At 37.7% G+C, this 25,908-nt stretch overlaps 1 protein-coding gene across 9 annotated transcripts in view; it reads left to right on the forward strand.

The window, feature by feature from the left end:
* Window positions 1–25,908, forward strand: part of Pkhd1 (PKHD1 ciliary IPT domain containing fibrocystin/polyductin) — a 432,625-nt gene that overhangs the window by 49,391 nt on the left and 357,326 nt on the right. For all 9 annotated transcript variants that reach the window (XR_013425107.1, XM_005318573.4, XM_078019904.1 and 6 more), the window contains exons 28-34: window positions 5,214–5,344; window positions 7,417–7,552; window positions 11,304–11,499; window positions 11,942–12,009; window positions 13,771–15,378; window positions 17,305–17,448; window positions 22,399–22,618. Coding sequence is in view for 8 of the 9 variants with exons in the window: in XM_005318573.4 (XP_005318630.2) it covers window positions 5,214–5,344; window positions 7,417–7,552; window positions 11,304–11,499; window positions 11,942–12,009; window positions 13,771–15,378; window positions 17,305–17,448; window positions 22,399–22,618 (2,503 nt within the window). In the remaining variant the exon portion in view is untranslated. The remainder of the gene's footprint in view (window positions 1–5,213; window positions 5,345–7,416; window positions 7,553–11,303; window positions 11,500–11,941; window positions 12,010–13,770; window positions 15,379–17,304; window positions 17,449–22,398; window positions 22,619–25,908) is intronic.

Below are 25,908 nucleotides of genomic sequence, written 5' to 3' on the forward strand. Positions count from 1 at the left end.
CTGCACATAAAACAGAGAAAGCTCTTATTTCTTAGTGGTTTTAGGAAGGACCCAGATGACATGTGGTACTCAGAGTGAAAGATCATATTCCATATCAACCCAATAATTGCTAGCTTGGGTTTAGGGTATATAGATCTTCCCACTAGATTTATAAGGGATTGTGATTTTATTACAAAGTTAATTTTGCAGTTCAAGTCACGCCAACTCTCTTCATCTCTCCCCACTAGTTTGTAGACACCATATGTGCAATGGGTGACTCAGTTCCGTACACAGAGTGCCTGGCATCAGGAGGGTGGCTAAATGTCCCAGTTTTTCTGGGATGGAGTAGGTTCTCAGGATGCAAGATTTTGAGTTTTTAAACTAGGGTGAAGAACTTTGAGTGTTAAGTATTGGTCCCAGGAAATCAGTTGGTCACTGTACCAGGGATGTTGTACCAATGATACATAGTGAAGGGATTAAAGGTCTGGGGTGGGGAGTGGGTCATGCATCAAAAAGTGGAAAACTCTGAGAAGGGATAAATACCAGTTGGGTGCAAATTTACTTTTATTAAGACTACAGGTAATGGAGGAAGAGAGACAGGCTGCATCCTGGGTCCTGTGTTTAAACTTTCTCTGCCAACCTACGAAGCATTAGCCTATGTTAGTCACGCACACAACACTAACTGTGCCACCCAGTACAGAGTCCTGTACTGTAATGGCAGTACGGTATGTACTGTATTTCAGTACCAATTGGTACTGAAAGGGTGGTCCTGGACCAGCAGTATTGGGATCATCTGGGAGCTTGTTAGAAGCATGGAGCCTCAGGCCTGTCCCAGATCTCCTGAACTGAAGTGTATTTTTAAAGGCTCCTCAGACAATCTCTGTGAATAATACAGTTTGAGAACTGTGCTAGAGGCGCTTTAAATAACACCACATGGAGGACTATGAGAAAAGAACAAAAGAAGACCTGAGTATGTAATGAATATATATCATGTCATCCATAATACTCATAATCACCACTTCCCCATATGCTGAAGTGCCCTCAAAAAGCTTTTTGAGCACAATCTTGACTGTGCCTTACATACTCCCTTGGTCCCCTGTTGTGCTAGGTAGACTGGCCTTCTGCTTATGCAAGTGCCCTTGTGAGGGATCTCAGCTCTCAATGAAGAATGGAAAGTGTCACCTCCTCAGTGACTGCCTTCCACAATGATCAGAATGACAAAAATCGACTTAGCTCTAATATGCCAGGCAGTACTAATGCCAGGGATATAGCAAATAAAAGCAAAAACCCCTCTTTCTGGGAGATGGTAGTAAATATATAGGAGAAAAATCAAGAAGGGAATGGGATGAAGAGTGATGGAGGGGTTTTTGTGTGCTACCATGGTCATTGGCATTGGAGGAATGGCGTGGATAACTCTGGAGAGTGGAGACAGGGATGCAGTGCAGGAATGAGTCCCGAGGAAATCTTGCGGGAGAGAACTTGAAGCAAAAGAAACCTCAAAGGTGCCTTGAGTTAGAATGAGCTTGGCTTGTTTCAAGGACAAGGAGGTTGCTGAGTCTGGACTAGATGGAGTGAGGAAAGTGGGGTAGATGACCAGGAGCAGATCATATGCCCTATGGGACTATGACAGGAGGTTAGCTCTTATTCTGCATAAGATAAGGGCCAATGGAGGATTCTAAGTGACATGATCTAACTTAGGTTGCTGTATAAGACAATACTACAGGAAGGCAAGGATGAGCCTGAAAGCTATTACTATTATCCAAGAAAAGAGGTAATATTGGCTTTCACTCAGGCCATATACAAGTAGATTTGCCCTAGTTTTTTACTCCAAGTGTTCTTTCTTTGAACTTGAAAAATTAAGACATAATTCCCACACAACAAAATTCACCTTTTTGTTTTTTTGGTTTATCACATTTTTATGGGTGCATTACAGTTGCACATAATGGTGGGATTTGTTGTTTCACATTTGTAATGCATACAATATAACACTATGTTTTGGCCAATATTACTCCAAAATTCACATTTTAAAAGTGTACAATTCAATGGTTTTCAGTACTTTTGGGCTGTTAGGAATAATACTTTTCTGACAAGGATTTATGGGGATACATATTTTCAGTTCTTTTGCGCATATATTTGGGGATGAGATTGCCATATGGTGACTTTGTTTTATTTCTTGAGGACCTACCCAACTCTTTGCAAAATGTCTGCATGAATTCCCATTCCCACTAGGCTACAGATCACCAACACTTGTCATTTTCTGTTTTTGCTTCTGTTTACTTTTTATAGTAGCCATCTTAATTGTGGTTTGATCTGCATTTTTCTACTGATGTTTGCATTTCCTACTGATATTTAGCATCTTTTTGAGTACTGATGGGCCACTGTGTAACTTTGTTAGAGAAATGATTGCTCAAATCCTTTGCCAATACTAAAAGTTGTATTTTTTTCATTTTATTGTTGAGTTATAGGTTTTTTTTTTAAAAAAAATATATATATATATATATTCTAGATACTAACTTTTATCAGGTGTATGATTTAAAATATTTCCTTCTATCACGTGGAGTTTTTTTTGTTAAACCTTTTAAACAGTGTTATTTGAGGCACAAAGTGTTTGTTTCTTTTTTCTTCTTTTTGTGGTGCTGGATTGAACCCAGGATCTTATTCCTGCAGCAAGTGCTCAACTATTGAGCCACATCCCCAGCCCTAAAAAAGTTTTTAATTTTGGTGAAATCCATTTCATATTTATTGTTGTTGGTTTTGTTTTTGGTACTATATCTATGATATCATTGCCTAATCCAGTGTTACAAAGGTTTATGCCTGTGTTTTCTTTTTATAGTTCAGCTCTTACATTAGATTAGATCTTAGACTATTAGCTCTTACACTTGAGTTACTCTTTTTATGCAGCATGATATATGTTTCCAGTCTTTTTGGTTTTTATCAAATTTTTAGGAAAAAAAGCAGCAGAAATTGAATAATTTTTAGTGTGTTTAAGAGGCACTATATCTTCTTTTGTAATGAACTGTCCATTTCTTTAGCTCATATTTTCTACTTGAATTATTGTTCTTTCTTAGTGATTTTATTTTATTTTTATTATATATATATCACATTTATGAATTGCAAAAAATAGAAAATAAGAGACAAATAAAATATGTAAAATGTGTGTGTGTGTATATATATATATATATATATATATACACACACACACATCTCTACATATATTTTGTGGTACTGAGGATTGAACCTAGGGTTCACACATATAAGCGTTCTACCCTTGAGCTAAAGCCTCAGTCAATTTAAACATTAAAAAAAAATTATTTTGAGACAGAATCTTGCTATATTGCTCAGGATGGGCTTTATTTTGTGATCTTCCTGCCTAAGCCTCCTGAGTAGCTGGGATTACAAGAATGTACCAATGTACCTGACTAAATAGCTCTAATTTTAATGTAATAAGTTAGATCTTCTTTTTATGGCATAGGAGTTTCTAAAATACTTAAGATGAGCGTTCAATCTCTGAAGTTATGTGAAAATTAAAATTCTATTCCCTCCCAGGTTTTTTTGGTGCTTTCTCTTAGTGTTTGAATATTTGATGAATTTGGAATATATTTTTGTGAAGGATGTGAGTGAGGTACAAATTCAGATTTAATTTTTTCAGTGTTAACCATTTTTAAAAATTTACTGAATAAATAGTCCGTATGTTTCACTCTTATGTGAAATGTCATATTTTTCGTATCCTATAGCCACATATTTATCTGAGTTTCTTCCTGGACTCCTATTTTATTCCATTCCATGGAGCTGTCTAAGCATGCTCTGTTATTAGCTTTTGATTATATATTTTTTTTCAAGATATTTTAATGCCTAGAAGAAGATATCTTTATTCTTACTTTTGAAATTTGCTCTCAACTTATTTTTATTTTTCATTGACATTCTGAAGTAGATTTTCTAATTTAAGTGAAAATTCTAAAAGAACTTTTACTGGAATTGCATTGGTGCTTTTGTTTAGAGAGATTGTATATTCACTCTCTCTATTAATTTATTTTAATTTTCTTACCTAAGTTTTAATCTACCCATTAAATTTGTTTTTTCAGTAGCATTATAAAGTTTCTTTATATTTTCATCTTCTTTTGTTTTTCTCATCAAGTTTATTTCCACATATTGTCTCTTTTATGTTGCTCTTGTAGGTTGCCTTTTCCTTCTATTTTATTCTCATTTAAAAGTGTATTGTGGTCTTGCTCTGATTCTTCAGGACAAGCTACATATTTAACCCCAGGATATTATTCCACCCAGTCACCTTGTTGCCAAGGGTTTTCTTCAGGTTGTGTGAGTTCCCTTTCTCTCTCTGACACGCTTCTGGCCCCTGCCCTCCTCCTCACTCTCAATGAGTACACATGTCTATTTGGTGGCCTTCAATACCCTCTTGAATCACCTTCTAGGTAGAAGTCAGAACTGAATCATTTCCATTCTGAATAATAAGTGGGTTTTCTATTCATCAGCTGGACCAAGGGCTGCTTCTCCAAATAAGACCCTTTCCCACGATATCAGTATGACTGGCATCATCTCTCTTCTTACCAACCTCTGCCGTGAGGAGGGGGGAGTGTCTGTGGCTGCTTTTCAGTGGCTGGCAGAGAACTCCTGATGGCAGTGGGTGATAGCACCAGTCATTTCTATACCATCATGGTGACTAGAACCTAGTACATGTGGTATTAAATCAAAATCAGTAGAGCTAATGCCATCATTTAAAAATGAGGAAAGTGAGAGCCAGTGAGCTGAGGGACAATACTACAAATGACCTGCTTTAAGTGGCAGAATATTCTGTGATCTTGACTCTGAGCCTACTGCTCTCTTGACCATGATGCTCTCTTATACTTGGTTTCTCAGGAAAACAATAAGTTTTACAGGATTGGCAGGAATGGTATTTTGATGATATTTTCGAATCTAGGACAGAAAGACTTTTCAGAGACTGTGTACTTCTCTGACTTGTAGCAATAGTGCATCCTTATGTTTTATTCTTGAAGATCTTCAGGATTCATTGCTACTACTTTCTGCCCTCTGGCCAATACTTCTGTGTGTATTGTAATTTGTATATTTCAACTCAGTCTTTTTCTGTAGTTTGAGCATGGCCTTGTATTTTGACTAAAGAATTTCATAATTTAATTTCACTTTCTTTCTCTTCTGATAATTAATTTTTTGTCTGCCTATATGCCTGTGGATCCCGTATGAAAATGCTGGTTTTGTTACAGGAGGACTCTGGGCCACCATCCGAGGCTCTAGTTTGGAAGGTGTTAGCCTGGTGTTATTTGGATCTAAGTCCTGTGACATCATCATCACCACAAGTAATTCTCAAAGAATTCAGTGCAAAGTTCCACCCAGGGTAAGTGGAATGTTCTTTTGGGCATTTCCCTTTCTTTGGGTGAACAAGCATTATTTACAGAAGGTTTTCAGTTAAAACTGCTTACAATTAAATTAACTAAAAATATCTTCTCATCATAAGAGTTTGCTTATGTTATTTATATTGTCTATTTTGCTATGAAGGGGGAAAATTGATCCCACCGATGGTGTTTCTATTTAACATCTGTTAATTCTTTTAATAATAAGAGAATCCAGACAGTTCTATTCTACATGTTCAGTGAATATTAGTGCCACAGAATAAATATATTTTTATGGGGTGCACATTATGGTAGTAGTATGCAAACTTTAAACATCCTATAACTTCTCTTCTTTCTTAAGCAAATGACAAAGAACTTAGTGTTCACCAGCAATTTTGTTTTTGGCATGGATGTGAATCCTGGAACTCGGTCTTGTAGAATGCCTGATTCCTATGAAGTATCTTTCTAGTAGACTCCTGCCTCTTTCTTTTCCACTGAAAGCAAGTCCCTGAGATCTGGTTTTCATTTTGGTAGTGCTCTGTCATGACCCATTAAGGGGTTTGGGGGTCTTCCCTGGTACAGTCGGTGAGTCACTCACAGCTGCAGTTGGATTTCTATTTAGGGTTGATGGTGGGGGTCAACACACCTAGCACACCCATCATCCCCAAAGGTATCTGTCTACTGAACAAAGATCTGTAGGAAGTAGGATTAAGAATATCCTTTTATCCCTGGTTCTGAAATTTTATCTTATCCAGTTCCTTGAATATTATGAAAAGTTGGCTTTTATATGTAAACTACATGCAAATTCCAGTACACTGTATTTTAATTTGTTTAACTATTTCCTATTGTTGAGCATGTAGAAAATTTCTAGATTTTTCTCTATTATAAATAGTGAAATTTTGATCATCTTAAAAAACTATAATTTTTTAACACACTTCCCTGACCCCCCCCACCCCGATAAAGTAATCTAAATTCTAAAGCTTTTGGTATCTAGTATTCAGTTGCTTAAAATTCCTTTTCAGTTTATATTCCCACCATCACTGTGCAAGCATCTGATTTGGGGCATTTTGGACAACCCTGGGAATTATCTCATTAATATATTTTTTAACATATATTTACCATTTGAATGAGTAGAATTTGTACTGTTTGGATTTCCTTTATAAGAGTGGATACACATTAAAAAGCAAACTTCTGAGTTTGATCAAAGTCATATATACAAAGGCTCAAAGGAAAATAAGCCATAATGTTCTCCTACCTGCTTTTCTTCCTTCTTCTAGTCCTCATTTTTGAAACAATAAATTATTTTGAATTCTAGCAACTTAATTTGCTTAATCATATAGCATGTATACATTATAATTATTTTAAATGATGCTGAAAGAACCATAGAATTTTTTTTTGGTATTTTGATATTTTTTTCCCTAGAGTTCCTGTTTTTATTTCCTTACCATAGAAATATACTCTCTTTTTTAAAAAATCTCATCATACCAGTTACTTATTTTCTTTGAAGCTTTCTTGTTTTCCTGTGTCAATCTAGGTTGGTTATTTTCTAGGTTATTCTATAGAGTTCATTCTAGTACTTTGGTTGATTACTTTTCTGGTTAGGTTTACTGTTTCTTTGAGTTTATATCTCTTCTTCTTCTTTTTTCTTTTTTTGGTTATATTTATCTGTGAGATCATAAATTAAAAAAATATACTACAAAAGAAAATTCAGAAAGAAAGAGTAATAAATAGTGTTTGAAAGCACTTGAATGCTTGATTGATAGTTTAGCTAGGTATAAATATTTATTTGAAATTGCTAATACATTTGATGTGTTAGTTGACAATCGTTCTTATTTACCTTTGAGAGTAGATCCTTCTGCATATCTTCTGCACAGAAATTGCTTAATCTCTCTCTTGCTTTGAGAGAGAGAAGAGAGAGAGAGAGAGAGAGAGAGAGAGAGAGTGTGTTAAAAGTCACAAATATACCTCTTATTGACAACTTTATTAACCTTTAAAAACCTTTTAAAATAGAAATCCATATGGATTTCTTTTTTTCTCAAATCGAACTGAGATTGAATTTTAAAAACCTATTTTTCAGGGGAAAGATGAATACAGTGTGAATGTGACCGTTATCAGAGGGAATCATTCTGCAGTTCTTCCCAGAGCATTTACATATGTCTCCTCTTTAAATCCAATGATTGTGTCTCTGAGCAGAAATCAAAGCAACATAGCAGGTAAAATACATGACATTATAAGATATTTATATTTTTAGAGCGCCTACTTATAAAAAAGAAAAGCAATGGTTTATAAATGTTGTATTTTAGATCAAAGCTCCCTTTTTTTCTGAAAGCCAGAAAACTATTTTCTTCATGTTAACTGTCTTTGAATTAATCTTTTTCATATTTTTCTTTAAAATTGACAATATTTCTATTCTGAAAATTATGTGAGAATTTGAAGGCATTAATTCAATAAATATTTACTGAGTACTTAGTATGTGCTAATAATAGCATAAACATGTATTAGAACTTTATTTAATCCTTACCACTAATTTTTATTAATTTTTACCACTTATTTATTCTCTAGTCTGAGAGAATAAGTGACTTGTTTATTCCTTTAGTAAGGAACAAAGCTGAGATTTGAACCATAGTCATTTTTGGCAATAAGTCCTATGGAGGTAATAATTTAACACAATTTGAGAATAAGTTGTCTAGATTAACTAAGAATTCTTGTTCTTTGAGACACTATGTATGTAAAGAATGGATTTTTTTAGTACTAACTGCATGAAATATTTTAACCTTTGATAATTCAAATGACATGACAGGTTGGAATTATAAGAATATCTTGTCATGACATAACAATATAAATTCAGAAAAGCAGCAGGTAAGATCCCTTTCTGGTTTACTGAATGCCAGATAACAGATAGTTTATGGCAGCCATGTCTAAGGGTTTATTATAAAAAGACCATAGTATTTCCCAATGAAAAAGCTTGAATTCAGTTTTTCTGGTACTATTTTCATTTTCCATAACTCAAGAGTATATAAATAAAGAGAAGTGTCCTTTAACTTCTTAATATTATTCAGCTCAGATAGTGCAGAAGAAGAATTTGCTGCCTCAGGCAACCAAAGTGTGTAAAATTCCCTAGTGGTATAGATACTTCCCAAGAAAGTAGAAAAACAGGGAGGAAGCTCCATGTTATATTCAGATTTCAGTGACTTAGGCTCTTGATAGACTTTCCTACCTCTAATGAAAAGAGTAAATACATTTCATTAGTGCCTCAAAGACATTCAGGATTAGCTTGACAACTGACCACGTGAAATGTGATGCAGTGCCTTCTTTTCAGAATTTACACTCATATTTAAGTCTTCCTACAGGCATAATAAAGAAGAACATGTTATAAAATCCACAAAGTGTAGTAGCCTATTAGGATAATCTCTTTTCATTTGGAGCACTGCCTATCTCCATCCAGGAAATGATGCTGATGATAACAATGAAGCCAAGATGAAATGGAAAAATGAGGGAAGAAGGGAGAGAAAACAGGGAGAAAGAATTTGAGGTGCAGAATGATTAGTGTGGTTATTGTAGTCAGAAACAACTTGATCTGAGTGAACACCAGCTCAACCACTTTTTAAAGAAATACTTTTGACAAATGAAATTTAGCAGTTTGAGTGAAGAATGATTTACAAATTTGGCAGTCCTCAGAACCAGAAGAGGTGCACAGCGCTCCTCTCTTCAGTGTGAGCAGACGGTACATATAGACAAAAAGTGGAAGTGAGATAAAAAGCAGCTTGTTTGGCTACAGCTCCCCCTTTGCCATATTTGACCTTGGTCACGTTGTTTGATGGCCTATGATTGGTTGAAATTCAGCTGCTGTGATTGACTGAGAATTAGCTAGTTATTACAAAGGATATACTCAAAATAATTAGGCTTTCAGTTTGTTTACTATTTTGTTAGATGGTAGTTTGTCACACAGGGATTGAAAGTATGGAGGCAGACTCAGGTCACATAGAGTTTGATTTAATATAGAGCCTTAGACATTAAAGAAGGGGTTGGGAAGACATGAAGAAGTTAAGAGGATTTTAATGTGGGGAACAATATGAAGTCAATCGACATTTTTTGGGTGTGTGTTCTGTACTCTATTTGCTTCCACAATACATTAAATTCAGTAGATATTTTTCAGGATTAGCTTTTCTGTATTCATCCATAGAAGCTCATAAACTTGACCTACCTCCATAGAGTCCCTACTGATATCCACCTGTGTCTTATATTCTAGAAAGTCACCCAATTTTATTTCTTTTTGCCCAAACCACCAGGTGACTATAAAAAAGTACAACACAAGACTAGATAAAATTGTGAAATTTGAAAAATTGAATTTTAAGTCCCCTATGACCTATCATTGTATCTTGGGATATATCTTTCAAATTGAACTTAAAGTGCCCTCTTGTCCTACCATAAGGCCTTTCCTGACATTCAGAATGTTGTTCTGATTTGAAGAATCTTACATCTATTTATGACCTCTACTGTAGCATATCTTCTATTGATGTGATTCTGCCACATATTTTATCATTTTTGAGGTCTTCTTTGAGGGCATATTTGTATTTAACTATTTTTGTGCACATGTGGCATCTTTCTATAAGGCTCAATATGGATTTGAGTTATAAGGAATTGAATTAAAGTGTTCATTTAATTAAGTTTTTAAGTTAATTAATAACTTTTTTAAGTTAATTAATTCATTTTATTTGTTCTTTTTAGATATATACGACAATAGGGTGTATTTTGACATATTATGTATACATGGAATAAACTTACTCTAATTAGGATCCCATTCTTGTGGTTGTACATGATGTGGAGTTTCACTGATTGTGTATTCATATATGAACATAGGAAAATAATATCCGATTCATTCTACTGTCTTTAATATCCAGCATTTTAGTAAAGATGCTAATTATACTAAAAAGCTATGGAAATTCAATATAAAGTCTGGGCCATAGCCTTGATGTTTCCATTTATTGTTATGAGGCTTTTGTTGCTGACTTTGTTTCCTCAAATGCAAAATGTCAGTCATGCTAACTGTCCCATATGTGTCATTAGGATAGTTAGATGATCAAATGGAATCATGTGCATGAAAGTACTGTAAACTATGAGCTGTTACACTTACATACAGCATTATGTTAAGGTTCGTTGCATACAGGAGCTAGAACTTTAGATTTCTGTTGGTAAAAAAAAAAAATTAGAGAAAGGACAACAGGAATTTGCTAGTGGAGAAGACCATTAGCTCTTCAAACTTATTCTTGAGTTGTCTTTACATGGATTAAATTCATGCTTTTTGAGTATAATTGCCCTGACAGTGTTGCTCTTCAAAATTTTGAAGTTTTAGGCTGTAGCTCAATTAAAAGATTTATTAGAAATTTCATTTAAAAAATTACGTTAAAATTCTTAATTACATTATTATGTTGAGGGCTGACCATGTATTTAATCCTGAGCATAGTATAGGAGGTTGAGGTCATAAACCCTCATCAGAGAATATTTTAGTAGGCTTTTTTACTGCTGTGACTAAAAAGATCTGACCAGAACAAATTTAGAGAAGAAAAGTTTATTTAAGGGCTCACAGTTTCAGAGGTCATAGTCCACAGAAGGCAGACTCCATTCCTTGGGGCTTGAGGTGAGGCAGAACATCATAGCAGAAGAGTGTGGCAGAGGGAAGCAGCTCATGGTGACCAGAAAGCAGAGAGAAAGGTCTCTACTTGCCAGATAAAAATATATACCCCAAAGCCATGCCCCAATTCTCACCTCCTTCAGGCATACCATACCACTTCAATTGCCACTCAGTTAATCCCTACCAGGGGGATCAATTCACTGATTGGGTTAAGACTCCTATAACCCAATCATTTCTCTATGAACCTTCTTGCATTGTCTCACGCGTGAGCTTCTGGGGATACCTCATATTCAAACAATAACGGAGAGGTAAACAGATTCTTCTCAACCCAGGAGGGGAGACGCTTTTCATTGGGATGACCCGGCTGCTGAACTATACAGATTTGGATGTGGAAATACACATCCAGGACACCTTGGCTCAGGTACATGCACAGACGGCACAGGGCCTGGAGGTGGTGCTGCCCCCACTGCCAGCCGGCCTCCACAGAATTTCAGTCTCCATCAATGGGGTCATCATTCGCTCACAAGGGTAAGTGGAACTTTCCAGAACTTTGTTGAGATGGGCGGGTGTAACCAAAGAAGGGAAGTCTGTGCTGTAGCTCTTTAGTAAGGTTTCCTCTTGGGTTTTAAATACATGGTCTATAGTAGTTGCATGGCCATGTCCTTCCCTTAGCTCCCTCTTTGTCCTGAAGTTGCTCCGCCTGGTATCTCTCTAGAAATTCCCTCTCCCATTTCTGAAAAGTAGCTGAAGTGTATGGGACTGATGTTACCACATGATACTGACCCAGCATCTTTCCCCCACCATTTCCTTTCTTCTCTGTTCCAGTTATCATTCACTCTCGCTCTCCATCACTGCTCCATTTCTTTTCTCCCTCCCCTCCAAATATAAACACCTCTTCTGCCTTCCATCTTTATTTTCTCTCTTTCTAGCCCTGTTGGTTATTTCCTAATGATATCCCTGTCTTCTGTAGGGTTGATCTGCACATCCAGTATCTCACAGAAGTTTTCAGCATGGAGCCTTGCTGTGGGTCCCTTTTTGGTGAGTGGTTCTGACATCACTGGTGTCATTTACCCGGTTTGCCTATTTATCGAATACACAGATTTTATTCCTGGATTAATTAACTTGTCACCCTGAGATGGGACATCAGGAAGAGACTTTCCTGAGGCTCTGGTATAATTTAAGGGTAGGAAAACTTGGTGATGCTTCAGCTCAGTGAGCTCATGAGATTAAAGAGTTTTCATGAAAAGGAGATATGCCTGGCTTTCTTTTCCTAGAGGAAAGGCTGAAATAGCTAATGCGCAGTATTCTTGAGCAGATATTAGGAAAACAATAGAAGAGCTTGAAGAGCTTCCTGTCTTAACATTTTAGACCCTGTGTGTTCAAGGACCCAAGGAATGAGTCATTGTATCTGTACTTTCTTCCAGGGATGCAGATGGAGGAACAGAAATAGAGCCACAAATATCAATGTGGGAAATGTAAGGACAAGAAACAGAGCAATTCCTAAAACTATGCATTTTCAGGAAAAAAAAAACTAAAGATATATATATTTACATGTGAATAATGGTTTTAACTTTGCATGAAGTAGCACCTTATCTTTTTGAGCACAGGAAAATCCTTTTTAAATCTGGTTGCCTGTGTCACAGATTTGGTTAGGATATGGGTTTTGTTGCTCCAATCTCTATTCTGAAGATGGGGTTTGGTCTTTGATTATCTCTCAACTTAAGAATAAGACAATGTCTGTGTTTGTTTGTCACCCCTGTGACTAAAATACCTAACAAGAAAAACTTAGAAAAGAAGGTTTTAGGGTTTTTTTTTTTTTTTTTTTTTTGGCTAATGGTTTTGGAGGTCTCAGTCCATGGTCAGCTGACTCTATTGCTCTGGGCCTGAAGTGAGGCAGAACATCATGGTAGAAGGATGTAGTGGAGGAAACGTGATCAATGTGGGAAGCAGAGAGAGAGATTGAGGTACCAGGAACAAAATATAAACCCCAAAGACACTCCCCCAGTGACTACTTCCTGTAGTTACTCCCCACCTGTCAACAGTTACCATCCCGTATAGTAGTCTTCTCAAATTATTAATTCATGAAATGGATTAATCCACTGACTAGGCTACAGCTCTCATAATCTCACTTTACCTCTGAACATTGCTTCATTACCTAAGATGAGCTTTTCGGGGGGCACCTCGTATCCAACCCTTAACAATGTCTGTTTATATAACAGTAAATTCATTAGTATGTTTCACTGGCTTTTGCTATGTGATATATATGTAATACAGAATATATACAACATATTAGAACATATAATACTATGTATATGAGTTCATGGAATAATATATAGGATAGTATAGACGATAAATAGAAGATTTCAACAAACTTTATTTCTCTAGTATGGAAGTTGAGTGCATATAGAATATGTAGAATAATATGTCATATAATACAACAGATGACCAGAAGACTAAATTTGATTTTTTGTTAGCATGTAAGTGGTAGTTTGTAGGATATACAAAGGTACTTGAAGCGTTTTATCTGAAATATTATAAATATCCTTCATATATATATATATATATATATATATATATATATATATATATAAAATTTATATTATTTTACTGTTACGTGAATTTTAGTACATCTGACTCCTGTAGAAATGATCACAAATTCAGCATTGCTGGGGATTGAGGTGAAATCACCTAGGTTTCTCATACCCCATTTTCCACTGAATTGCCTCAGAGCTGACACAGGGGCTCCAAGTTCCTAGTGAAAATCATCTTTAACTTTTGTTTTCCATTTCTGCACTTCAGGTGGAACCATCCTCAGCATCTCAGGAAGAGGGTTTGGCAGGGACCCAGCTTTGGTTTGGGTACTTGTGGGCAATCAGCCCTGTGACATGGTGAACTTGACAGAGGTGAGCATCTGGTGTGAGACCCCACGGGCCCCGCTGCTGCCCGATGCAGAGGCTCTCACCATCTCAGCCCCCGTGGAGGTCTGGGCTGGCAATGCAACCTTCATCCATGGACCTTCAGCAAGCTTGGTGGGGAAGGGCCTTACCTTCAGGTATAAAGTGGCAGCAACACCAGTGGTCACCGCCTTGTGGGGAGAAGTCACAAACAGTAGCCTGAAGTTGTATGTGGAAGGAAGTGACCTCTCCAACTCTGTCATCCTCTTGGGGAGCTTGAAGTGTGAGGTTGAGACACAATCTCTTTGGGGCAACCTGAGCCTGTCTGGGTGCTCCTTTCCCCTGCACACTCTGGAAGCAGGTGTCTATCCTGTCCAAGCATGTCAGAAGGACATGGGATTTGCCAACATGTCTGCAGTGCCCCAGCAATTTGTGGTGACACCTCGGATAATGACCATCTTGCCAATGCATGGTTCTGTGTGTGGCGGGACTGTGCTCACTATCAGGGGCTTGGCTCTCAACTCTAGAAGGAGGTCGGTTCAGATTGACCTTTCAGGTCCTTTTACTTGTATGATTTTGCATTTGGAAGACCGTATAGTTCTCTGCCAGATCAACCAGATGGGTGACCCCTTGCCTGGAGCTTCCTTCACTCTGAATGTCACAGTCGTGGTCAATGGGCTGCCCAGCGAGTGTGAAGGGAACTGCACTCTCTTCATGCAAGAGGATGAAAGTCCTGTAGTGGATGCCTTGACCATAGGCATCAGTGGGTCTCTGACCACTCTGCTGATAAGGGGTCAGCGGCTGGACTCCAGAACTGATGAGCCAAGGGTATTTATAGATGATCAACTTCCTTGCAATATAACTTTCTTTAACGCAAGCCAGGTGTTGTGCCAAATAAGTGGCTTGACCCCAGGACTCCACTACCTATCAGCTGTCCAGACAAGTAATGGGTATGCTTGTTTGGGTAACATTTCCAGGAATTTCTCCATCATGCCTCAAGTCTTTAATTATTTCCCTAAGAATTTCAGCACACATGGTGGAAGCCTCTTGGCCATAGTGGGCACAACCCTGAGAGGACAGAACACCACATTGATCTTTGTTGGCCAACAGGCCTGTCTGACGGTGAATATCAGTTCTGAGTTCATCCAGTGCATTGTTCCTGCAGGGAATGACTCTGTTGCTCTGGAAATAGAGGTAGATGGAATTTGGTACCATATCGGAGTTGTTGGTTACAGCGATGTCTTCACCCCAGAATTGCTCTCTGTTTCTCAGAGTGATGACATTTTAACCTTTGCCGTGGCCCGCATCTCAGGAGCTGCCAATGTTGACATATTTATTGGGAGGACACCATGTGTGGGTGTGTCTGGTAACTACACAGTTCTCCAGTGCACCACCCCTTTTCTTCCTGCGGGGAAGTACTACGTCAGAGGTTATGACCGCATCAGAGGGTGGGCCTCCTCTGCTCTTGTGTTCCTGTTGAAGGCTACAATTACAGCAGTGACAGAGAACTTTGGTAAGTCAAGCAAGTAATATTTAATGGCTTAATAGCTTCTCTCACTTCTAAGAGGTGGAAAATCAACATCACTCCATGCAACAGAAGGGAAGAGAAGCCCAGGTGACTTCTTGGAGTCTCAGTGTCTTCCTGTGACTCGTCTTTGTCATGCTCCATTTATGAATTTTATTTTTCATCAAGGAAACTGTACTTATTCTCTAAGTATTTTATTTTAATGCATTAACCATTTTTAATTTGTGTTTTAAATTAATATCTTTTGTAAGAGCTCATAATTTCATCATTTAAGAATATAAATGCTTTCACCTAGTTTTAGACCTATATGCCAATTTGCATCGTTTAAAATTTATTAACTGGGATTAATTTTGATCATTTTATAAAATTTCACAGATGAATTCAAATGCCACCAATAATAAGCCAATAGCATAGGACAATTGTATTGGTTTAGCTTTTCTCTGTTTTTATTGTTTTGTTTTGTTGTAGTGCTGAGGATTGAAGCTAGGGCCTCACGCATGTGAGGCTAATGCTTTACCTCTGAGCCATACCCCCAGATCTTCTGCTTTACCTGTACTGAGATTTGCCCTGCTTTTCCTTCCAATGTTGTTTTAGGTCTCTGCTCACTGAAAGCCTTGCTACACTTAAGGTCACTCAGATTTGATGGTGGGTATACAGTAAATTATGGATGCAGGATCTTAGATTGATGAGGTAATAATCAAGCCATGTTTAGAACAAATTTGTCTTCAACTGGGTGGAACACTGTGGAGATTAGAATTTAGGACTGGTGCTGTGACCAACGTAGCTAATTTAGGCTTGACTTTTCCATGCCTCAGCTTCCTTTTTAAAATTTTGTAGTATTGGGGATTGAACCAAGGGGTATTCTAGCCCTCAGCTTCCTCCCCAGACCTTTCTTAATTCTTTTGTTCCAAGACAGGGTTTTGCTAAATTGCCAAGGCCAGGCTCAAACTCCCAATCCTCCTGCCTCAGCCTCCAGAATTGCTGGGATTACAGGTCTCTGCCACCACATCCAGATTAGCTTCCTTATTCAATAATGGTATTTGGGCTGGATACTCACAAAGTTTCCCTATCTACTCCCTAAATTCCATGAAGAAAGAGCATCATGAAATACACCTGAAGCAAAAACAAAACAAAACAAACAAACAAACAAAAACCCACATTATTCTTGAATTTGTCAGGTGGCTGTGCAAGTAGCCCCATTCCCCTTGCAGGATGAAGGCTGGAGACTGGAACTCTGTGTCTCAGAATGAACTAGAGCAGTGCACCAGCTTCACTTGCCTGAGTGTCCCTACAATATGTAATTCTTGCAGTACTATTAATAATAGCAACAAAGAGAAATAATGAAGGTATCAGGCAATAGAAAATTTGTTAAACAAATTGTGCCTTAATGATGTAATGAGATTCTAAGTAGCAAGTGAAATGAACTGTAATGACATAGCTTTGGAAACCTACCTATACGGTACTTTTAAGTTAAGAAACAAGTTGTAGAATATGTATAGAGTGATCCCTGTGTATCAAAAAATATATGTTTGATGAAAATTCTGTAAGGAGTCACAAAAAACTGTAAATGGAAACCTCCAGGGGTGAGACAGGTGTTTGGGGGGAACTTTCACTTTCATTTTATGCTCTTGTATGAAAAGTTTAAGAACTATAAATAATGAATACTTTTCGACATAAAATGGTCACATTACAAGATGCTTTAACACAATACGTTGTTGAATATGGTTGGAATCTGATGGAACCCTGGAGTCCAGAAGCCCGGTGAAGAAGAAGCGAAGGATATCAGAGTCCTCCAGCCAGCTGTGTGGATTCTGCAGGGCATAGGAAGGATATGCAGAAAGAAAGCGATAGTTTGAGTTTTGAGTTAAGACAGTTTTTCTTCTAAGATCATGGACTTGTGGTTTGTCTTTAAAGGCTGCCTGGGTGGAAGGCTTGTCCATGTGTTTGGAGCAGGGTTTTCTCCAGGGAATATCTCAGCTGCTGTGTGTGGTGCTCCTTGCCAAGTCCTGGCTAATGCTACTGTGTCTGCATTCAGCTGCTTGGTTCTGCCCCTGGATGGTGAGTAAAAAAAATCCCACATATATATTTTTAAAGAATGTGTATTCAAATGACGTTCTTTGGCTTTTAAAAATATTTGTCTTTGCTTCTCTACTAACCATGAATTTTTCCAGGTGTTTCTGAAAATAGAATTTTTCTATTCTCTTTCAAAAATGGTTATTACTCTCCGGGGCCACCTATTAAAATGGTCCATAATACCTTTTGTCATGGGAAGGGGTCAATATTAAAGGAACATTGAAAAACTTATTGCCTATGTCCTATGGAGTCACATGACAAGGAAGAGACTAATTCTGCGTTCTGAATATTAGTTCCAGTGACAGCCGTAGACATCAGGAAGGAAACAAGCTCTTGATCTTGTCCTGAGGTAAGGTTGCCGAAGACATCTGCTTTCTGGAGGGACCAGGAGATGGTGAAGATTATCAAGCTGAATATCTTTTGAATATCAGCTCAATTCCTGCATTCTTATTATAGTCAAAAGAGCCAACATTCACAGTATTCTCTTGTTCTTCAATGTCCAAGTAATTACCTGATCCCCTACTCAGTAGAAAACTATGATTTCTCTCTGTTTTGAGCTGCGTTCCCATCATGTAAATTGTGGTACCAGAAGCACCGTGTTTATGGGGAGAGATTATAGAGGAAGGTGCAAAGCTGAGGGCTTTGCAACACATGGTAGCTACCCACTGAGCTTCAGGAGGGGGTAATCAGAGGAAAGAAACTACCATTTTCATTACAGATCTTTACTACATTTGAGAGAACTCAAATTCAACTAGCAATTATCTCATTTACATAATCATAGATCTGGAACCTCTACACTTAAGACCTATTTACAAACATGCTTTGTGGGTGGTGTTTTGAGTTATGTTCCTAATTTTTTTGAATGTGAGATTTACAAAGTAATAAGATCACTTCGTCTGAGTTTGGATAATAATTCCATGACGGACAATACTATTGTAATGGCAGTTCACAGTGTCCTCCTAAATGATGAGGAAGAGGAAGAAGAGAGGAGAAGAAGAAGATAGTGGTGGTGGTGGTGGAGGGAGAAGGAGTGTTAAGGAGAATGAGAATACAAAAAACTCTTTAAAATACTAGAATCTGAGTTTCCTAGTATCATGTACACAATGGAAGAGAAATCATTGCACAATAAGAAACCTAGGATGCAATAGCAACTTTCAGATGTCATCTTTCATGTTCTTTTTTTTTTTTAACCCTGCTACCTCCTATAGCACAGTGTCAGTCAAGAGTATGTGTAAATGAAACTGAGATTATACACAACTAGGTTCTAAAGCTTACTTAATATTAGTTCTTTTTTAAAAAAATCGATCTCATATGCATTGCTTAAACTAATAAACTTTAAAACCCCTTTGGTATTATTTCAAAACACTTAAATCTCAACTAGAAACACAAAATAAAAATTAATGAGATTTCAGGTACAGGTAAATTGTAGTACTGAGAACTCCTAGAAGAAAAATAATAAAATTATTATATTGTAAAAGATTCATTTAAGATTTAGAAAAGAACATCTCAAAATTCCTTGGTATTAGTGTTTGGAAGCTGTAACTTTTAATCTTGCCACTAGGTGTCACCAAAGATTCATCTATTTTACAAGGATCCTGTTTGGTGAAAAGGATCTCAGCTGTTAGGAAGGAAGGAAAGAAGGGAGGTTGGAAGAAAGGAAGGGAGGAAGAAAGAGAGGGAGGGTGTTTTTAAATACTTTTAACCACATTCTCTAAAAATGAGGAGCTAGTTCCAAATTTTCCTTACTTAAGATCCAGGATAAGATATTGGGGATTCTGTGATTCTACTGGAACCCAATGAAACCTTTTGAGTCTATATCATAATTTGGTTTGTTTTTCTAGTTAGTAGGTCTGTAATGGACATCAAAAGTTAAAGGTGTGTGTGTGTGTGTGTGTGTGTGTGTGTGTGTGTGTGTGTGTGTATGTGTGATGTGAGAGAGAAATCACTGGAAGCTACTACTAATTCTCCTGCTTTAAGATAGGATTACATATAACTGTTAAACTTCTCTTTAGGATTACGTTTTATTTCAAAGAGGTTTTTAGAAGTGGCTTCCCACCAGCTATCCTCACACCTGTTTCACACTTGCTTTTCTTGGAGAAATCCATCATTCTACCTAACTAGTGCTCCCCCACTTAGCTTCTTTTCAACCTCAATCAGCTGATAGCCTTTGGAAAGCTCAGGTCACAACGGGAGCAGTTCTCAAAGTGTGTTCCATATGGCCAGCACAGCAGCAACTAGTTTTGTGTGTGTGTGATGGGGTGGAGACATCTTAGAAATGTGAATTCTTGGGACTCACCAAGGCCCAAATTTTCCAAATAAACATTTTAGTATTTCTTTTCTGTGCTTGCCTACTTGAATCCCCAGACAAGGTAACTCTTCTGAGTAAGCAAGATATAGTCATATTGGGTAACATCATGAAATGCCTGCATATCATCTGGTTCCAGATGTGTTTGTAAAAGTACACTGATGTTTTGCTGGTTTATAATTTTTTGTTACCTATGATTATCCCAATGTGTGTGTGTGTGTGTGTGTGTGTGTGGGTGGGGTGGGTGGGTGTGTTTCTAACATAGCTGTTCACAGCTGGATTTTCCTCATATTTATATGATTTATTTTTTCCTTCTGTAGTTTATTGCCTTACTGTTTTCATTGGGCTTTTTGTTTGTTTCTGTTAACTTCTCTAATTTACTAAGGTCACTTTGAATTCTGACTCTTGCTTTGAATTTTAATCTTTAGTTTGACTGCATGATAGAGTGATGTTTTACATTCCAGGTTATTGATGATGTCTCAGAATCCAAACTTTCTTAATTATTATTTTGTTTGTTCCTATGCCACAGTCCTAATGTGCTTCATTTTCATGACTGGGACAGGAGATTTAAGCATGGGTCTAAAAATAAAGTTATTTTGCTAGTTTTGTGGTCATCTATCTTTACCTTTCCCCCCAAATTATACTTCTTACCAAAGAAGAATTTTACTTTTTCACATGATGGGTTGCTAAAACATCCTGTTAGGTAAAACTAACACTTTGCATTTGTTTAAAAAGAGCAAAGATCTTTGATCTTCCCGTTTCTTGCATTTATACCTTGAATTATACCAAATGACTTTTTCATGGAAACTTTAACTTTTCCAAGAGGCATGAAAAGCTAAAGCGATTAAGGTCACAGAGCTATTTAGAGGTAGAACTTTGAGTAAAACCCATGGATTTTGATCCCCAGCCCTAGGTGCTTTTTATAATCCACCTTGTCAATTTGCATCCACTTAATCACCTATAATGAATTCATTATTTTATAGGTGTTGAGCCTGTTTTTATTTGCCTTAGGGCTTACTAACTGAGAAGTTCTCATGTTTTGTCTATCGCAAGAGAATCTTTCTGTCAGTCATTTTTGTTGCTATTATTCATTTAAAGCACATTTACAGAGAACTTCCTTGGTATCAGGTGCTTTGGAATGTAGCAGCAACTATGATAACATCTGGGTGTGATCACAGAGCTACAAACCTCTCCTTTGGCCCTTGCTGAGGCACTATAATGAGACAGGCCATCAGAGGCTCAAAGCCTACAATCCTTGATGGCTGCTGTGGTACCTGCAAGGACAGGTTAGCCACAGAAGTAAAAGACCAGAGAGATTTTTCTTTTTCCTCTTTTTTTTTTTTTTTTTTTAGAATTTTCAGAGTTTCTCCTAAACCACTCGTGTAGAGACTTGTTCATCTCCCAGTTAAAGATTATTGTCATTCTGACTTATTGATGCTTTTTACATGTGTCTCATGACCCAGAAAGGGATGGCCTGAGGGTCAAAAACCTAAAACACTTGCTTTTCTTCTTAACAAAATATTGATGGTCATACGTATATGACAATCAAGAAGTTCTGTTAATAAGGAAACCATGTAAAGAGAGAAAAGTCTAGCTATAAACTTAGGAAAGGTAATAGTTACCATAAAACCTTAAGAGAATTAGTACCCAAAATACACAAATGAATAGGAAAAAGACAAATAGCCCAATAGAAAAATGGGCCAAGATCAGGAATGGGAATTTCATAGGAGAAGAAACTTTGAGTTATTACTAAATCTGAAAAATTGTTCAACCTAAAAAGTAATGATGGAAATGAAAATGAAGGCCACAGTGAGATACCATTTTATACACACTTGACAAAAATTAGGAACCTGATCATTTCAAGTGCTGACAACTGTATGGATAACAGGAATTCATGGCTGGTAGGAATTCAAATGGCATACCCACTTTGGAAAACAGTGTGGCACTGTCTTGCAAAGCTGAACTTACACTTACCATTTGAACAAGATATTTTCTTTCTAGTCATTCACCCTAGAGAAAACTTTGCACATGTTTGTAGTGGCAACTATTTGGAAATACTCCCAATTCCACTGGAAAAAGAATAGGTAAACACATCTTAGCACTTTCATGAAGTGCAGTCTTTATCAACAGTGAGCCTGTATCTGCAATAGTTACATGCAGTACCATAGAGAAATCTTGGAAATTTCACACTGAATAAAAAAAGCAAGACCAAGAATATTTGGTCATGCATTACATTTTATAAAGGTCAAAAGAAAAACTCAATAACCTCTTGTTTGGGAACGCAAACCTGTTTGATAAAGCTATCTAAAAAATGCCAAGGGATTATTTCCGAGAATGAGGAGGAAGGGAATGGACCCATGAGGGAGCAGACAGATTTAGAAGTATTAGAACTGTTTTCAATCTCATGTTGGCTGGTATATACACCCAAGGTTTTTTTTTATGATGATGATTTATATTTTACAAAATTGTTATGTCTTCTATTTGCATAAAATACACATAATGCATTTAGAGAGTAAACTGATGCTTCATTTTCCTATTGGAGGAGGGACATATGAACTTCGTTCTTAAAACAAAGAGCCTTTGGCTCTTTCTGTGAATTTGCCTAACCTCGTAGTGACTGTTCCCCACAGAGTCCTTGGCCTTCCTGTGTGGCCTGAAGCCCAAGGAGGACAGCTGTGAAGTCATCAGCCACACCTATGTGCAGTGTGATTTGACTGTATCCATGGGGACGGAGAGACTACCTGAATTGTGGCCTTATCTCTATGTTTGTGAAGAGAGTTCCCAGTGTCTCTTTGAACCAGATCATTGGAAAAAGTCAGACTTTCCATCATTCTCTGGCTTCTTCATCAGGTAGCTACCTTTTCCTTTCCTCTCTGACCTCCCCGATGGCCAATGGACCCACGGAGTCATTGGAAAGCCCTGGCAGGGTGGACGTGGCCTGGGGGCCTGCCGCTCTCTTGGAGGGGCCATTCCATGGTGGATTCCAGCCAGCTTGCATATCAAAGCATCTCCTGTCTTTTTCAAGTGTTCAAGAGAACATCTGAAAAATCTGCCCAGTAAACAACTCACTTTGTTCTTGCTTAGATTTTAATATTTATCTTCCGATCCAAAGCAACATCTGGTGAATGCCAATGGGGAAAAAGATTAGACATTATGAAAAACAGAAGGCTTTCCCCCCTTTTCCCTTTCTCTTTTCTTTCCAAACAGATTCACAAGTATGAAAAAAAGTCATAGAGAAATCCAGCAGATTGCACAATGTTTATTCAAAAGAAGGGGGGGTTACACAGAGAATTACTGTAGATCTAGGGCTTAAAAGCCATAAGCTCATAAGGAGTTTTTTGAACCTAAAAAAGAAAAAAAATCTAACAAATGAATACCACCACCTTCCAGGTTAAACCCCTTTTCTAAACAATTTTTTTTTTTTAAAGCGTGACTGCGTTGGGAACTCTGGATGGCCTTAATTTCAGTCCGAAGTTCTTTTCCTATATGCAGGGTACTAACTCAGGGATGAACAATGCCCTACATCTTTATTCCTTATCTAGATAGAGTGGTTACATCTGATAACTTAATGAATATAAATTTTCTCATTAAGTGGCTGGGGATATGGCTCAGTTGGTAGAGTGCTTGCCTCGCATGCACAAGGCCCTGGGTTCAATCCCCAGCACCACACACACACACACACACACACACACACACACACACACACACACACACGAAATCTCATTAAAAATAAAGCTAAACAAGACCCATGGCTCTCAGTGAAGGATATAACCAGTCTGATTTTTTAATGTCTTGAGACAGTCTGTTTTATCAGGAACTTGCCACCAGAGTTTGGTGTTTAGCCATTGGAAAAGAGGAAACTCCTTGGCTGATTGCTTCCTAGAAGGATGTGGAGCATCTTGCTGAGGTGGCACAGGAAATGGGGCATCGAGGGTTGTGCTCTGGTGAGGCTGGATCTCAGAGCTCACAAATGCTGGATACCAAGAAGTACTAGCCAGTGGTTCCTGCTCCATTGAATTCAGGACTCTACCTGAATATTCCCTTGGATTCTTTGTGCCCTTCCTCTTCACTCTATGCTGAGCCTGAGGCAACTGAGCCTCAGATACCATTAAAGTTAGACATTTATTATTCAATATCATTTCAAAAGTCCTGTTCAATGTTCTGGCCATTGCAACAGAAAAACTGAGTGTTTTCTTGAGTTAGAATTAAATGTCCTAGGATTTAAACAATATGGTTTATATTTAGTGGTGATAACGATGGGGATCCAGTGCTGTCCTTTGTGACCAGTGGGAAGTCAACATGATGATTAGAAGATGATTTGGCAAAGCACTAATAACACCTTGGTATTCTTCATACTCTATAGCCCAGGAATTTTATGTCTAGGATTTTTTTCTAAAAAAGTAAATAGACGTTATAATAGCCACAAACAGCCACATCCTTTGACATTCCAGGTACAATAAAATATTTTTAAAAAGTTTAAATAATAAAGAATGCATCCAAATGATAAGACATTAAGAAACCTATAAAAATCATGATGTAGAGTAGTTAAACAAATAGAAAATGCTTTCAATACATTGAGAAGTGAAAATTACAGGTCACAAAATCATGTATCAATTTAATCCTACTGTTCCATATAATATGTATGTATATGTATATACATATATATTTGTACACATGTGAGTGATTAGCAAGATATACAGGAGAGACATATTCTAAATTGATAGTGTCCATATCTACGTAGCTGAAATACTGATCACATTAATTATTTTTCATTGAATTTTTATGTATTTCTCTAGTGAATATGTGCTGATTTAATAACTGAGAAACAATATAAGTTAAACAAGGGACATTAAGAAAAGCATACTTCAGATAGCTTACTTGGTTTCTGTTAGGTTTATGCTTGTGAACCCAGAGGACTATTTTCCAGGGTCTTTTCAGGGAATTCACTTTCATCAAATGCTTTATCTCACGGCCAGCATTATCTTATGGCTTTATTCCATTTGTCAAAGACAGTTATATAACTGTGGTTTAAAAAAGTATGCCTAGCCCATCTGTTCATCTCTCCTGCCATCATCCACCCATCATTTATCAAGAGTCTAGGTATTCTGCCAGGTGCTGGTTAACTCACTGGTGATGAGGCAGGAGAGTCCCTGCCCTTAAGAGCTGGGGACGAAGACAACAAACAGTATGATCGCATGTTGTGCTAAATGTCTTAATGTGGTAGAAAAAATGGGGCTGCTTTGGATAGCTTCTTCGGAGTTGTACCTCTGAAGAAGTGTCTTTTATGCTACTGTTATGGTTGGGATGTGAGGTGTCCCCCAAAAGCTCATGGGTGAGACAATGCAAAAAGGATTAGAGGAGAAATGATTGGGTTAGGTGGCCCCCTTAACCCACTCAGTGAATATTCATCTGATGGGGTTAATTAAGTGGTAACTGAAGGCAGGGGGTTGTGTGGCTGGAAGAGGTGGGGCATCGCAGGAGTGGCTTTGGGGTATATTTTGTATTCAGCACGCAGAGATCTCTTCTTTTGCTTTCTGACCATCATGTGAGCTGCTTCCTTTGGCCACACTCTTCCGCCTCAAGGAATGGAGCCAGCTTCCTATGGACTAAAACCTCTGAAACGATGAGCCCCTAAAATAAAGTTTTCCTCCTCTATGAATGTGCTCGTCAGGTCCTTTAGTCACAGCAGTGAAAAAGTTGAGTCAAACACCCTTCTCTTGATCCCAAGAGTAAGGGATCACTCTGTAAAGCCAGGGAGTGGGGTGGCAAATGCATTAGATCTTATGAGCTGTGAAGAGGCCGGTTGAGCAGGAGTATAGTGAGAAGGAAGGAAAGCTCCTGGGGAGGTATAGGGGCTTTTAGGCCAAAGAAAGAAGTTGGGGTTCCCTCCTAAGATAATCACTTTCCAAAGTCCACAGTCAAGGCATGGCAGCCATGGCAGCGGAACCCAAGGCTTCTGACTCATGACATTCTTACTGCCATGCTGGACTCTCTGTGTTTGTGATGATAACCTCAGCTGAGCCACCTGGGACCAATGAGATTCCAGAGCCAGGGGAGCAATTTCAGGCTATGTGGGGGAGACAGAATTTCTACCCAAGCCTTTGCTACCTATTTCAAAAGTATATACAAGAAGATTGCCT

Source organism: Ictidomys tridecemlineatus, chromosome 8 (assembly GCF_052094955.1).
Source record: "Ictidomys tridecemlineatus isolate mIctTri1 chromosome 8, mIctTri1.hap1, whole genome shotgun sequence".
NCBI classification, from domain to species: domain Eukaryota; kingdom Metazoa; phylum Chordata; class Mammalia; order Rodentia; family Sciuridae; genus Ictidomys; species Ictidomys tridecemlineatus.